The following is a 12,413-nucleotide window of genomic DNA, read 5'->3' as shown; positions in this document are numbered from 1 at the left end:
TTTTGCCCTCAGGATAGGAGAGACCGGCAAAGGGAGGCAAACTCCGCTCTCCTGGCGCTTTCCGCTCCCTTTTATTTCAGAGGTGGGACAGCAAACGACCAACAAAGATTTGAGAGTGGAAAAGGTAGCGCTTGATCTGCCTCTCTCTGCCTGCTTCCCTCCAAGATTAAAGGAGAAAGAACCCAGCCACGTTTGTTTGTTTGCTTTTGTGGTTGTCTCGGTTTTTTTTTTCTACTAAAGATGAGGGTGAAGTGCAAGTGAATCAAAGGACTCCATCAATGAAATACAAATACATGCAACCCGGAATGCTGCTGGAGGAAGTATCCCGGACAGTTTCCCATTAGAAATTCGCAGAGAAATCATTGTCTTTTTTTTTCCTTTTTTTTTTTTTTTTCCTGTTCGTCGTAGTCTTTCTTTCTTTTTTATTTTCCTTTTTTTTCTTTTTTTTTTTTTTTGTCGCTATTCCAGACGTGGTTGTTAAACTCAAGTACCTGATGCAACGTGAAAGGAGGCCCGCCTCTCTTATCAAATTTCTTGTATTAAAGTGAACTTCGCAGAAAAAGGTCAGTTTCAAAACCTGTGAACTTCCCAGCTGCGCGTCCTCTAATTCCTTAAATAAGTATATATCTCCCGTCCGTTTCTCCTCTCCCTCGTTTCTTTCCTTTTTCCTTTTTTTTTAACTCTTTTTTTTCCCTTTTTTTTTTTTTTTTTTTTGGAAAAAATAAAGCAGCAGCAGCAGCAGCAGCAGCAGCAGCGGGGCGGTCACAGCCCGAGGGCGGCGGCGTGTTTCTTGGCCTTGAGGCGGAGGTCGGCGATGCTGGAGTTCTTGCTGGTGGTCTTGGCGGCGGCGGCGGCGGCCACCACGGAGGCGGCGGAGGCGGACTCGGCCAGGGTGGCCAGCGGGAGCCCGAAGGGGGGCGCGGGGAACATCATGTAGGGGGCGTGGGCCAGGTGCGGGTGCAGGTGATGGTGAGCGTGGGCCACGGCGCTGTCCAGCTGCAGCTGCGCCTGCACCTGCGGGGACAAAGCGGAGAGGGCGGCCCGTGTCACCCCCGGGGCCGCGCCGTGCCCGCGCCGCCCTCCCGAGCGCACTCGCCTGCTGGAAGGGCATCCTCAGCGCGCCCACGTTCACGTAGGGAGCCACCCGGCAGGCCTCGAACTGCGTGGCGGCGCCGATCAGCACCCCTGGCAAGGGCACACGGGGCGGTCAGCGCGGCCGCAGCCCCCGCGCGTGCCCGCGGCGCGCCCCCGGCCCCGCTACCTTTGTGCAGCTGGTTCTCCTGCTTGCGGCACTTGGCCCGGCGGTTCTGGAACCAGACCTGCGGGAGCGGAGCGGGACACGGCGTCACGGCCGCGCCAGAACAACGACAGCCACAACGGTAATAACCGCAGTAATGATTTAAATGTGATTTCAAATGCCCCAAAGGCCGCGGACAAAGAGCGCGGGTGCGCTCCGCTCCCCCCCGCCCGGGCAGCCCCCGCTCCCCAGCTCCGAGAGGCAGAAGGGAAAGAGCCCAAAGCCCCCGAAAATGGCCAAGAGCAGCGTGCACCCCCAGGGAAATGACTGCCCGAGCCCCGGGCTCCTCTTTCCGCAGCAGACTCCCAAAAGGCTGGAATCGCCCTCGATACCCGCTACTGACGGGCGGTAATGGCCTGAGAAGCTCGTGCTCATTAATAAATAAATTAATTAGCTCTATCTTACAGAAAAACTCAACGACAACAGCGTTTTATGACTTTTTATCTTCTTTTTTTTTTGTGGGGGGTGGAGGAGAATCACGGTCCTAAAAGCTTCGCTACAAAGAAGTTTCGAATTTCTCTGTTCACTGGAGTGTAGCGCAGAAGCGGAATAATTATCTCATTATCATAATAATCTAATTTGCTTGCACCGAAGAGGCTGCCCCGTTAGACAAGAACGTACTTTTAATATTGGAAATGGAATCGTTAAAATAAATTCCCAGCTCGAAGTTCTGCTGGCTTTGGGAAAGGAGGGAGGGAAAGGGGGAGAGCCGGTCCTAAAACATCCCCGTTTTAACCCAGGGCTCTGCAGCGCATCCCAGCAGCCACATCGGCCAAGGAATCCTTTCCCCGCGGCCAGGAAAAAAAAAAAAGATTAAAAAAAAGATAAAAATTGCATTTTTTGAGGTCTTACTTTAAGAGACAAATATAAACGGGAATTCCACCCGCCCTGTCATTTTCTCCAGCCAGGGAAAATCTGCCCAAGAGCCACGTTCGCCCTCAGCCTCCCGTGGAAACAAACGCGCCTTCCGTCATTTACAAATTAGAGCAGATACGAGGCAAAATATTATTGAAAAGCGGTTTTTTTTCCGGGAGGATTTCTAGGGAATGGCTTTAATCTATGTAAATCTCCAAAAGTTATTATGCACCCTGCGATTTGGCATCATGGGAGCGCGGATTATGCGCCGCCGCCGCCTCCTTTGTCGAGCACCTCCCTGCTCCATTTTCCACAGCCAACAACTTTTTGCCTTGGTTTTGTTAGGGTTTGGTGAACAGAAATAAAAAATAAATTTAAAAACCACGAACAAACACAATTAAAAACCAACCAACCAAAAACCAACCAAGCAGCCAGCAAAAAAAAAAACAACAAAAAAAAACAACAAAAAAACCAAAAAAAAGCAACCCAAAAAAATATAAAAAGGAGGGGGAGAAGAGAGGGAAAATGAAGACTTTTATTTTTTTATTTCTTTTTTTTTTTTTTTTCCCTGTGGTTTAGGCTCTGACAAAAGCTGCTCGTTTTGAGTTTTTCGGTTCCCCGTGCGGCTCTGCCTCTGTCCTCACAACCTTACACGATGCAGGGAAACCCCCCAAGGACCGAGCGCGTACTTGGGTGCAGATGGTGCCTGCGAGCACAAAGATTGAGGGGAGTATCTGTTACAGAGATACTTTCCACCAGCTGCAGATGTTCGGGGCCTAAAACTTCTCCATGTGTTCCAGCAAATAATGACCATCATTTTCTCTTCTTTTATTTTCAGAACGGAAATACACCGGAGCAGCTACATTTGTTCTCATTTGAGGGATCCCCTTCCTCCCCGCTCCTCAGCTCATCCCGACAAAACTCGCAGGAAGCAGCCCAGGGACCCGTTTGGAAAAAAACTTTGGGAGGGTGCAAAGCGCAGGTTAAACCCAGAGAAGCCGCGGCTTCCCGGGAGGGGAGAAAGCTCAAAATATCTCGGGTTAATCCCAGACTTTCTGTATTTCATAAACCCGAACAAAGCACCTCGCTCAATTTTCCTGCCGTTTCAACATTTAAGAACTACGAGGCGAAACGGGCTGAAAATGCATCTATCATTGTTTCACTCGGTGGTGTCTAATTCAGTTTATGGTCGCGACATCCATGGCGAGAATCGCTGTCCATGGATGAGCCGGGCAGCGGCCCCGGGAGCGGCTGCCGAGGCGGGGATGGGATGGAACAGCGGCGGAGCTGGGATAAAACCGCGGCAGAACCGAGGGACGGGGACACAAATCGCGGGCAGGCAAAACCCTGCGAGGCCGCTGGCAGATTTGCGGCAGAAGTTGGGAGCCGGGGAGCTGCGGAGCTGCCTCCTCGCCCTGACACAAGGATGGGGCTCGTCCCCATCATCTCCCCGGCTCTTGCCGAGCTGCCCCTGCCCCGAGCACACGCACCCGCGCAGCCCCGGCTACCTGCACCCTGGCCTCGGAGAGCCCCAGCCGCTGGCTCAGCTCCTCCCGCATGAACGCGTCCGGGTAGTGGGTCTCGTCGAAAAGCCTTTCCAGCTCGTTCAGCTGCTCCAGGGTGAAATTCGTCCGGCTCCTCCTCTGCTTGATTTTCGTCTGTCCTTCGTCCTCCATCGCTTTCGCATCCTCCTTGCGCTCCTTCAGCTCTGGGGACACTGGGCACGACACAGCAGTCAGAGCGGCGGGGCCGGCGCGGCGGGGCCGGGGGCACCGGGGCTGGCCCCGCTCCCGCCGCTGCCGGCGACCGTGGGGATGCGGCCGGGAGCGCCCCGGGGCCGGGGCAGCCGGGAGCGGGGCCTGTGCGCCCGGGCCGCGCCAGGCCGCTGCCGTGCCGGGCTCCGCCGCCGGCTCCGGTTACCGCTGCCGGGGAGAACGGGGTCCGCACCGAGCCCTCCCCTCCGGCCCCGCCGCGCCCCCGGGGGATGCTCAGCAACAGGTCCCCGGAGCCTCCGCCGGCCGCCGCGGCCCCTCCGCGCCCCCGGGATCCGCTTCTCTGGGTCAGTTCTCGGCCGGAGACGCGCCCCGGGCCGGAGAGCGGGGCCCTCGCCCTGACCCCCCGGGGCCGCCCGGCCCGGTCCCGCCGCGGCTCCGCGCCGCTCCGATCGCCTCATTGCGGGCATCCGAGCGGGGATGCTCCGGGCGCTCCGCCGGCCCGAACAAAAGGGCGGCAGCGACCCGCGGGTCCCCGCGGGCACGGGCACGGGCCCGGCCGCTTCCCGCAGCGCTCGGGAGCGGCGGGCGGCCCCGGTGCCGGCCCCGCGGAACAGCCGCGGGCGGATCTGCCGGAAGGCGCGGGGCTGAGCGTGGGCAGCGCGGCCCGGCCCCACGCGAGTCCGCGGAGCCGCGGGGGAACGAACGGGCCCGCGGGGCCGGGCTTTCGTTGGCGGCGCGGCTTCCCGTGGGATGCCGAACGGGAACGAGATCGCGTTCGGAGCAAGTTAAATCCGGGTTTAAATATTTTAATCTAAAAACTTCGAGGCCGGCCGCCGGTCTCCCGCGGCTGGGAGCGCCCGGGCAGCCGCCCATCACCGCCGGGCGCAGCCTCCCCGCCGGCCACCCGCGACCGCGGCCGCCCCGCGCCTACCGACCCCGACGGGGGAAGGGGAGGACGGGGAACGGGAACGGGAGAAGGGGGAGCCCGCGGTGCCGCCGTTACCGTCGCTGAGCTTGGGGGTGGCCGCCTCGGCCGCTCTCTCGGCGGCGGCGTCGGGCTCCCGCGGCGGGGAGCGCCCGGCCGGCCGCGCCGCGGGGCTGCCCGTGTCCTCCCGGCCCGGCTCCGCCGCCGCCCCGCCGGGCTCCCGCGGGCCGCCGCCGCCGCCGCGCAGGGGCCCGCTCTCCAGCACCTCGCGGTAGGTGATGAGCTCCTTCTTCTCCTTGGCTTTGGGATCAAACGACTTGGAGACGAACGCCGTCAGCTCCTCCATGGCTCAGGGGCGCGCTGCCCCGGCTCCCCGGGCGGGCATCCACGGGGCGGGGAGGCGGCGGCGGCGCCCCGGGCCGTGCCGAGCCGGGCCGGGCCGTGCCGCCCGACGTGCAGGGCTCCCGGGGTCTGATAGCGACGCCGCGATTGAAGTGGCACTATTTATACTTTGCAAAGCCGGCCCCTTGTTCCCGGCGAATTACCTCCCCTCGGAGCTCTGAATGGACCCCTTCCTTCCTCCCTTCCTTCCTCCCGTCCTCGCCGGTCGCCCGCCCGCCGCGGGGCACTGCGGCCACGGCACCGCCCGCCCGCCGCGCGCTGCGCCCTAATTAATTTAATTAGGCGCGGGACCGTGCGCGAGGTCCCGGGCGAGCGCGGCGCGGAGCGGGGCCGGGGCGGCGGGGGAGTGGCCACCGGGACGCGCGGGGGGGCGGCGGGGACGCGCAGGCTCCGCGCACCGCCCCGCACGGCTCGGGTCAGCCCCGGGCACGGCCAACCGGAGCGGCCCCGGCCCCGGCCCCGCGGGAGCCGCAAAAGTTCCTCCGTGGGCGCCCGAGCGCCCCGAGAACCCGAGGGGACAAATGACAGCAAGGGACGCGGCCGCGGGAGGAGCGGGCGCGCAGCGAGCACCGGATTAGAGCCAAACGCGCCGATATCGCTGATATTGGTTTCCCTTTGTTTTTTTAAAATCCCACCGCGGAGCACTTTTGTCGACGGAGCTCGCCTCTTTCCCACCTTCGCTAAATTCTAATAAATTATTCAGAATTGTTTAACTCTTGCCTGCGTATCGATTTTTCATTGACCTTTGGGGCGATGACTACACATAACGGAGCGTTCATTTACCGGGGCAGGTTCGGGACCGGGGGTGGCAGCGGGGTTTGTTCCGAGCCGGTCACACGCGACCGTGTCGCGACAGGCAGCGAGTCCCGGTGCCCGCGCGGGTGGCGCCGCCCGGGAGCCGCTCCCGCCGGGCGTTTTCGATCCCCGGGGCACCGCGCACCGGGGCACTCGGTGTGACGGACCCGCCGCGGCTGCCGAGCGCCCGGGTGACCCTGGCCGGCCCCTCCGCCCTGACATTTCGTTTATCCCCACGCGCGTTCCGCCGTTCCCGTGGCGGGGGAGCGCGCGCTCGGGAGCTCGCGTTGAACGAACCAAATTCGGTAGGAAAATCGAATTAAGCGAAGCGATTCGATCGTTCTGTTGCATTTCTGGTCGGTGCCCGGCGGAGGCTCCGCCCGGCCCGGCGGGTCCCGGCTCGGTCCGTGCCCACCGCGCCCGGCGCGCTCCGTCCCGCGGGCACGGCCGCGGTGCCCACGCCGCGCGTGGAGCGCTGCCCTCCGCCCGCGGGGCGGCTCTCGGTGCCACAAACCCCGACCTTCCTTTAACTCTCCGGGACGGAACGAAAACCGCTCCGTGCCGCTGTCACCCGCTGCGGCGGGACACGGGGCGGGCGGGACACGCCGTGGGTCGCCGCGTTGATCGCCGTGTTGGGCACGGTGCGGACAGAACTCCGTGGGCTCTGCGCCCCCCGTGGGCAGCGGGACCCCCACCCCGGGACCACCCACGCTCCCCCTCCTGCGCGTCACCCGCGGCGTGTCACACACAACCGTGCGCCCGTGGGTCGCCGCGCCGGTCACCGTGTCGGGCACGGTGCGGACAGCGCTCCGTGGGCTCTGCGGCCCCGTGGGCAGCGGGACCCCGGCCCGATCCCCGCCCGTCCTGCGTGGGCGCTCGCCGGCGCGCCGCATCGATGGCTCGGCGCTCGCTGCGGCCGCCTGGCCGCGCTCGGCGGTGGATTGGCGCTGCCTGCCCGCCGCCCCGGAAGGCGCTGGGCTCGAACCGGGGCCGCGGCGGCTCCGCCAGGTACGGGGGACACGGGGGGCACTGCGGGGACACAGGGACACGGGACACAGCCGCACCGGTCCCCGAGGGCACGGCAGGGCGGTCGGCGGCCGCTGCAGGGCCGGGTGTGCGCAGCGGCCTCCAGCGCGGGGCACGGCCCCGGCGGAGCCCTCACGGGGAGCCCGGCTGTGCTGGGGATGGCCGGCGTGCGCAGGGCTTGGGCCCTGGGAAAGAGTCCCTGGAGGTGCTGGTGCTGGCGGGGAGCGGCTCCGGGGGATCCCGGTGCTCCCGGGCCTGGCCGCGCTCGGCTCGGCGCTGCCGGGACCTGTCCCGGTTTAGATGCCGTGCCCAGAACGGGCCGCTCTCCACGAGGGTGTTGTTCCCTGGAGCCCCGTGGCTCCCGGCAGTGCTCGGAGGGGTCTCCGTGTCCTTACGGTGAATTTGCCTTTGTTCCGCTGCAGGCGCTCCCCGGTGGATCAGGAGGTGCTGCCCCGGTGACCGGAGGTGTGAGGATGGGCCAGAGTTTGGATGGAGGAATTGAGCGAGTTGGAGCCGTCTGTGCTGGGAAGAGGAGGAGCAGATGAAGGGAGCGGAGCTGGGAAGGGGCTGGAGCCCCAGGAGGGGCTGAGGGAGCTGGGAAGGGGCTCAGCCTGGAGCAAAGGGGTATCAGGGGGGCCCTTGTGGCTCTGCACAGCTCCTGACAGGAGGGGACAGCCAGGGGGTCGGGCTGTGCTCCAGGGAACAGGGACGGGAGGAGAGGGAAAGGCGTATTTTGATTTTTTTTTTTTTAATATTATGTATACAAACCAAGCCAGGGCAGGCAGCAGCCCTGTCCCAGCTGGGGATGTCTGGTTCTGTGCAGGTCGGAATGGGCCGGCGCTCCTCGGACACGGAGGAGGAGGGCAGGAGCCGGAGGAAGAAGAAGCACCGGCGGCGCTCCTCCTCCAGCAGCTCCTCGGACAGCCGCGCCTACAGCCGCAAAAAGTCGGGCCGGAAATCCAGGTCCAGGTCGCGCTCCCGGGATCTCCCGTCCTGGTCCCATTCCTATGAGAAAAGGTGCATTTGTAGGAGATTTTAGAAAGTCTTTTCGTGTTACAGCGCGAAGCTGGAAGGGTTTGGATCCCACGGGTTGGGATTTTATGGCACAGATTGTTCTGAACCTTAGGAGATGTGAAACTGTTTTCACTTTGTCAAAATAAAACCCCAAACCCACCACCATGACCAGAAATACCCACACCTCCTTCCCCTCCAGGAGAATAGAGCAGGGAATGTGCAGATCCAAAGGGAAATTCTGCTTTAACCCAGGAGGTAAAATAACTCTTCCTTTCTTCTGCCAGCAGGGACACCTCCCACTGCCCCAGGGTGCTCCAACCTCATCCAGCCCGGCCTTGGGCACTGCCAGGGATGCAGGGGCAGCCCCAGCTGCTCTGGGAATCCCATCCCAGCCAGGAATTCCCAATTCCCAATCTCCCATCCATCCCTGCCCTCTGGCACTGGGAGCCATTCCCTGGCTCCTGTCCCTCCATCCTTGTCCCCAGTCCCTCTGCAGCTCTCCTGGAGCCCCTTCAGGCCCTGCCAGGGGCTCTGAGCTCTCCCTGGAGCTTCTCCTGTCCAGGTGAGCCCCCCCAGGTGCCCCAGCCTGGCTCCAGAGGGGCTCCAGCCCTGCAGCAGCTCCGTGCTCCATCCTGGCTGTCTCAGTCTGGCTTGTGCTGGTGAATTCCCTGGGAGGAGGAGCTGGAGAACTCTCCTGGTGTCCAGGAGGAAATGCTCCTGCCAGGCCTTTCTGCAGTGGCTGCAGGGTGTGCTGAGGAGGCACCTCAGGGGTTCATTCCCAGCCCTTTCTGCTGCTCCTGCTGGGATCTCCATCCTCCCCAGGGCCAGGACAGGGTGCCTGGGCTCCTTGGATCCCATTATTGCAGCACAGCTCCAGGGAGCCCAGAGGGGCTGGGGCTGCAGGGGCCCCAGGGCATTCCAGCTGCATCCAGGAATGATCCAGGGCTCTGCCTTTGGGATCTGCCCCTGGGGCAGCCCAAATGCTCCTGGCAGGTCAGGCCCTGCTCCATGTGGGTTTATCCCTGACCCCAAGGAATCAAAGGCAGCAGTCCCTGGAATTCCTGTCCCTCGTCCAGCAGGAACATCACCTTCCCTTTCCAGGAGCAGCCCTGTTCTTCAGCATTAACCTCTCTATCCTGTCCAGCATTCCAGCTCCTGCTGCCCCTCTCCCTCATGCTGGACCATCACTGAGCACATCCTGAATTCCATTCTTGTTTATATTGTATATATGCAATATAATATAATATAATATAATATAATATAATATAATATAATATAATATAATATAATATATTATTATCAATATAACATTATATATTATATAATATATAATATACAATATAGTATATATTATATAATTAATGCATTATATTAGATACTATAATATATATAATATATTATATTATAGTATATAATATATTATATAAGATATAATATAAGACAGCATTGTATAGTATTGTATAATATTGTATAATATAAATTTTGTATTTTAATATTAATCACAAGTAAAGGCCAAAAATAGGGAGGATTGTAATTGTTAATCAATTAACTATTGGGGAGATGGGGAGAAAGTGTTAAGATTTGGATTTTGGGGTTAATATCTTTTCTTTCACCTTTTTCCTTGGTGTGGAAGAATTTATTCTTTAAATAGATAGAACTGGGAGGGAGGGGAAAAGGAAGAGACCCTTTTGAGTCCTGATTGGACTCAGGAGGGAACTGCCCTTAAATGAACTCAAATGAAATAAATTAACACTGATTAACTGATTACTACTAATAGTAGTTAAGGTCCCCACCCAATCTTTTTTTTTGCCCGGGATGTGGATTTTGGAGGATCAACTCTTTAGGGTAACAGTGTCCCTCTGTGTGTGAGTTATTTCTTATGGGGGAATAGTGGGGTTTGAGGCTTCTGGAGCACCTTGTGAAGCCCCCAAGTCTGTACATGTTTTCTCAGGAGTCCTTGGGGGTTTGTCTGTGGTTTTTTGGGGTGTTTGAGCAGTGCCAGCCTCACCCCTGGCTGTGTTTTTTTCACTGAGTTCTGGGGGTTTGGGATTCCAAATCCCAGAAATCAGTGAAAAATCAGAATCCCTGTTCTTTGGGATTTTTGGGCAGTGCCATGCTCAACCCTGGCTGTGTTTTCTCAGGAGTCCTTGGGGGTTTTTCCCTGTTTTTTGGGGGTTTTGGGAGTAGTGCCAGCCTCACCTTTGGCTGTGTTTTTCAGGAATTGCTTGGGGAGCAGTCTTGTGTTTTCTGAGGAATCCTTGGGGGTTTGTCCCTGTTTTTGGGATGTTTGGCAGAGCCAGCCTCACCCCTGCTGTGTTTTCTGAGGTATCCTTGGGGCTTTTTGGTGTTTCTGGGTTTCTGGCAGTGCCAGACTCACCCCAGCTCTGTTTTCTGAGGTATCCTTGGGGCTTTTTGCTGTTTCTGGGTTTCTGGCCACGTTCACCCCTGCTCTGTTTTCTCAGGACTCCTTGGGGTTTTTTTGGTGTTTTTTGGTTTCTGGCAGTGCCAGGCTCACCCCAGCTGTGTTTTCTCAGGACTCCTTGGGGGTTTTTTGGTGGTTCTGGCAGCGCCAGGCTCACCCCAGCTCTGTTTTCTCAGAAATCCTTGGGGTTTTTTTTGGTGTTTTTGGGTTTTTGGCAGCGCCAGGCTCACCCCAGCTCTGTTTTCTGAGGAATCCTTGGGGTTTTTTTTGTGGTTTTTGGTTTCTGGCAGTGCCAGGCTCACCCCAGCTGTGTTTTCTCAGGACTCCCTGGGGTTTTTTGCTGTTTCTGGGGTGTTTTGGCAGTGCCAGGCTCACCCCAGCTGTGTTTCCTCAGGACTCCTCGGGGTTTTTTGCTGTTTTTGGGGTGTTTTGGCAGTGCCAGGCTCACCCCAGCTGTGTTTTCTCAGGACTCCTCGGGGTTTTTTGCTGTTTTTGGGGTGTTTTGGCAGCGCCAGGCTCACCCCAGCTCTGTTTTCTCAGGACTCCTTGGGGTTTTTTGCTGTTTTTGGCATGTTTTGGCAGTGCCAGCCTCACCCCTGCTCTGTTTTCTCAGAAATCCTTGGGGTTTTTTGGTGTTTCTGGGTTTCTGGCAGTGCCAGGCTCACCCCAGCTCTGTTTTCTCTGAAATCCTTGGGGTTTTTTGCTGTTTTTGGGGTGTTTTGGCAGCGCCAGGCTCACCCCAGCTGTGTTTTCTCAGGACTCCCTGGGGTTTTTTGCTGGTTTTGGGGTGTTTTGGCAGTGCCAGGCTCACCCCAGCTGTGTTTCCTCAGGACTCCCTGGGGTTTTTTGCTGTTTTTGGGGAGTTTTGGCAGCGCCAGGCTCACCCCAGCTGTGTTTCCTCAGGACTCCCTGGGGTTTTTTGCTGTTTTTGGGGAGTTTTGGCAGCGCCAGGCTCACCCCAGCTCTGTTGCAGGCGCAGGCACAGATCCAGCAGCAGCTCTTCCTACGGCTCCAGGAGGAAGCGCAGCCGCTCCCGGGGCAGAGGCAAATCCTACAGATCCCAAAGGTCCAGGTCCAAGAGCAGGACCAGGAGGTAAGGGTCACCCTAGGAAAAAACAACAGTGGTATTTTACTGGAAAAACATCCTGGAAAATCCTGCCAGAATTACTGGGCTTGGGATGAATGGCAATAATGGCTGCAGGTGATGGCTCAACCCATCACACATCCCTCACATTCCTCAGCTGGGGTCTCTGCAGTGCTTGCCACACACTAAATCTTTCAGTTACCCTGGCAGAACAGTTTTGAGGATAAGATATTTATTTTGCATTTGATTCAAGCAAAAAAACCCATAAATAGGATCTTTTGGTGTCATACAATTATCTGTAAATGTCTCATGGTTTTTTTCTTCTTTGGTTCCTGCTTTCCATAATTCCCACACATAACACTGGCTCCCTGAAGTTCAGAATAAACTGATTTTCTCACCTGTGTTCCTCTTGGAAAAGGCTGAGTCTTTAGTTATGCAATCTTTTATTAATATTTAAGGCTGTCTGCAGTGAAAATTTGCATGCATTGGTTTGTGACAAACAAATATTTCACAATTTAAATGTTTAAATCTTAACCGGAAGTTGCGAAAGGTATTTAAAAATCTGCTTTTCTTCTTTAATTAAAAGATGCTCAGGTTGTGTTTGTGTGTATTTTTCAATGAAGAGGTTTAACTGAAGTTTATCCTGGCTACCAGGCTTCCATTAGCATTTTCTATTGATTTAAAATTAATTATTGAGTGGATGAGGCAGATCAAAGTTGTTTGGGTCCATATTTAAAATCTCCAGCCAGGTGATTTTGTGTGCCTGCACTAAGAATTTGTTAAACCTTTGGTTCCCATGTCCAAACCAGGAGAGCTGTTGCCTCTAAATGTTGAAAAACTGTTGGAAGATGTGAATATTCCCCTTTCTCTTCTTTGTG

The 12,413-nt window shown here is 57.5% G+C and overlaps 2 protein-coding genes across 2 annotated transcripts in view; one reads left to right on the top strand and one right to left on the bottom strand.

The window, feature by feature from the left end:
- Positions 1-476: 476 nt before the first annotated feature.
- On the bottom strand, positions 477-5,498 carry SHOX2 (SHOX homeobox 2). Its single transcript, XM_077183618.1, is given in 5 exon segments — positions 477-1,081; positions 1,083-1,185; positions 1,262-1,319; positions 3,661-3,869; positions 4,871-5,498. Coding segments are annotated over 5 exon segments (957 nt in total). The 5' UTR covers positions 5,139-5,498; the 3' UTR covers positions 477-762.
- A 1,399-nt stretch (positions 5,499-6,897) lies between these two features.
- RSRC1 (arginine and serine rich coiled-coil 1) overlaps positions 6,898-12,413 on the top strand; it is a 99,444-nt gene continuing 93,928 nt past the window's right edge. Inside the window, exons 1-4 of the mRNA XM_077184234.1 lie at positions 6,898-6,997; positions 7,438-7,482; positions 7,839-8,032; positions 11,425-11,544. Of these exons, the coding sequence (XP_077040349.1) occupies positions 7,845-8,032; positions 11,425-11,544 (308 nt within the window). The 5' untranslated portion in view covers positions 6,898-6,997; positions 7,438-7,482; positions 7,839-7,844. The remainder of the gene's footprint in view (positions 6,998-7,437; positions 7,483-7,838; positions 8,033-11,424; positions 11,545-12,413) is intronic.

The sequence above is a fragment of the Agelaius phoeniceus genome, chromosome 10 (assembly GCF_051311805.1).
Source record: "Agelaius phoeniceus isolate bAgePho1 chromosome 10, bAgePho1.hap1, whole genome shotgun sequence".
NCBI lineage: Eukaryota > Metazoa > Chordata > Aves > Passeriformes > Icteridae > Agelaius > Agelaius phoeniceus.
This window is presented reverse-complemented; position numbering and strand designations above follow the sequence as displayed.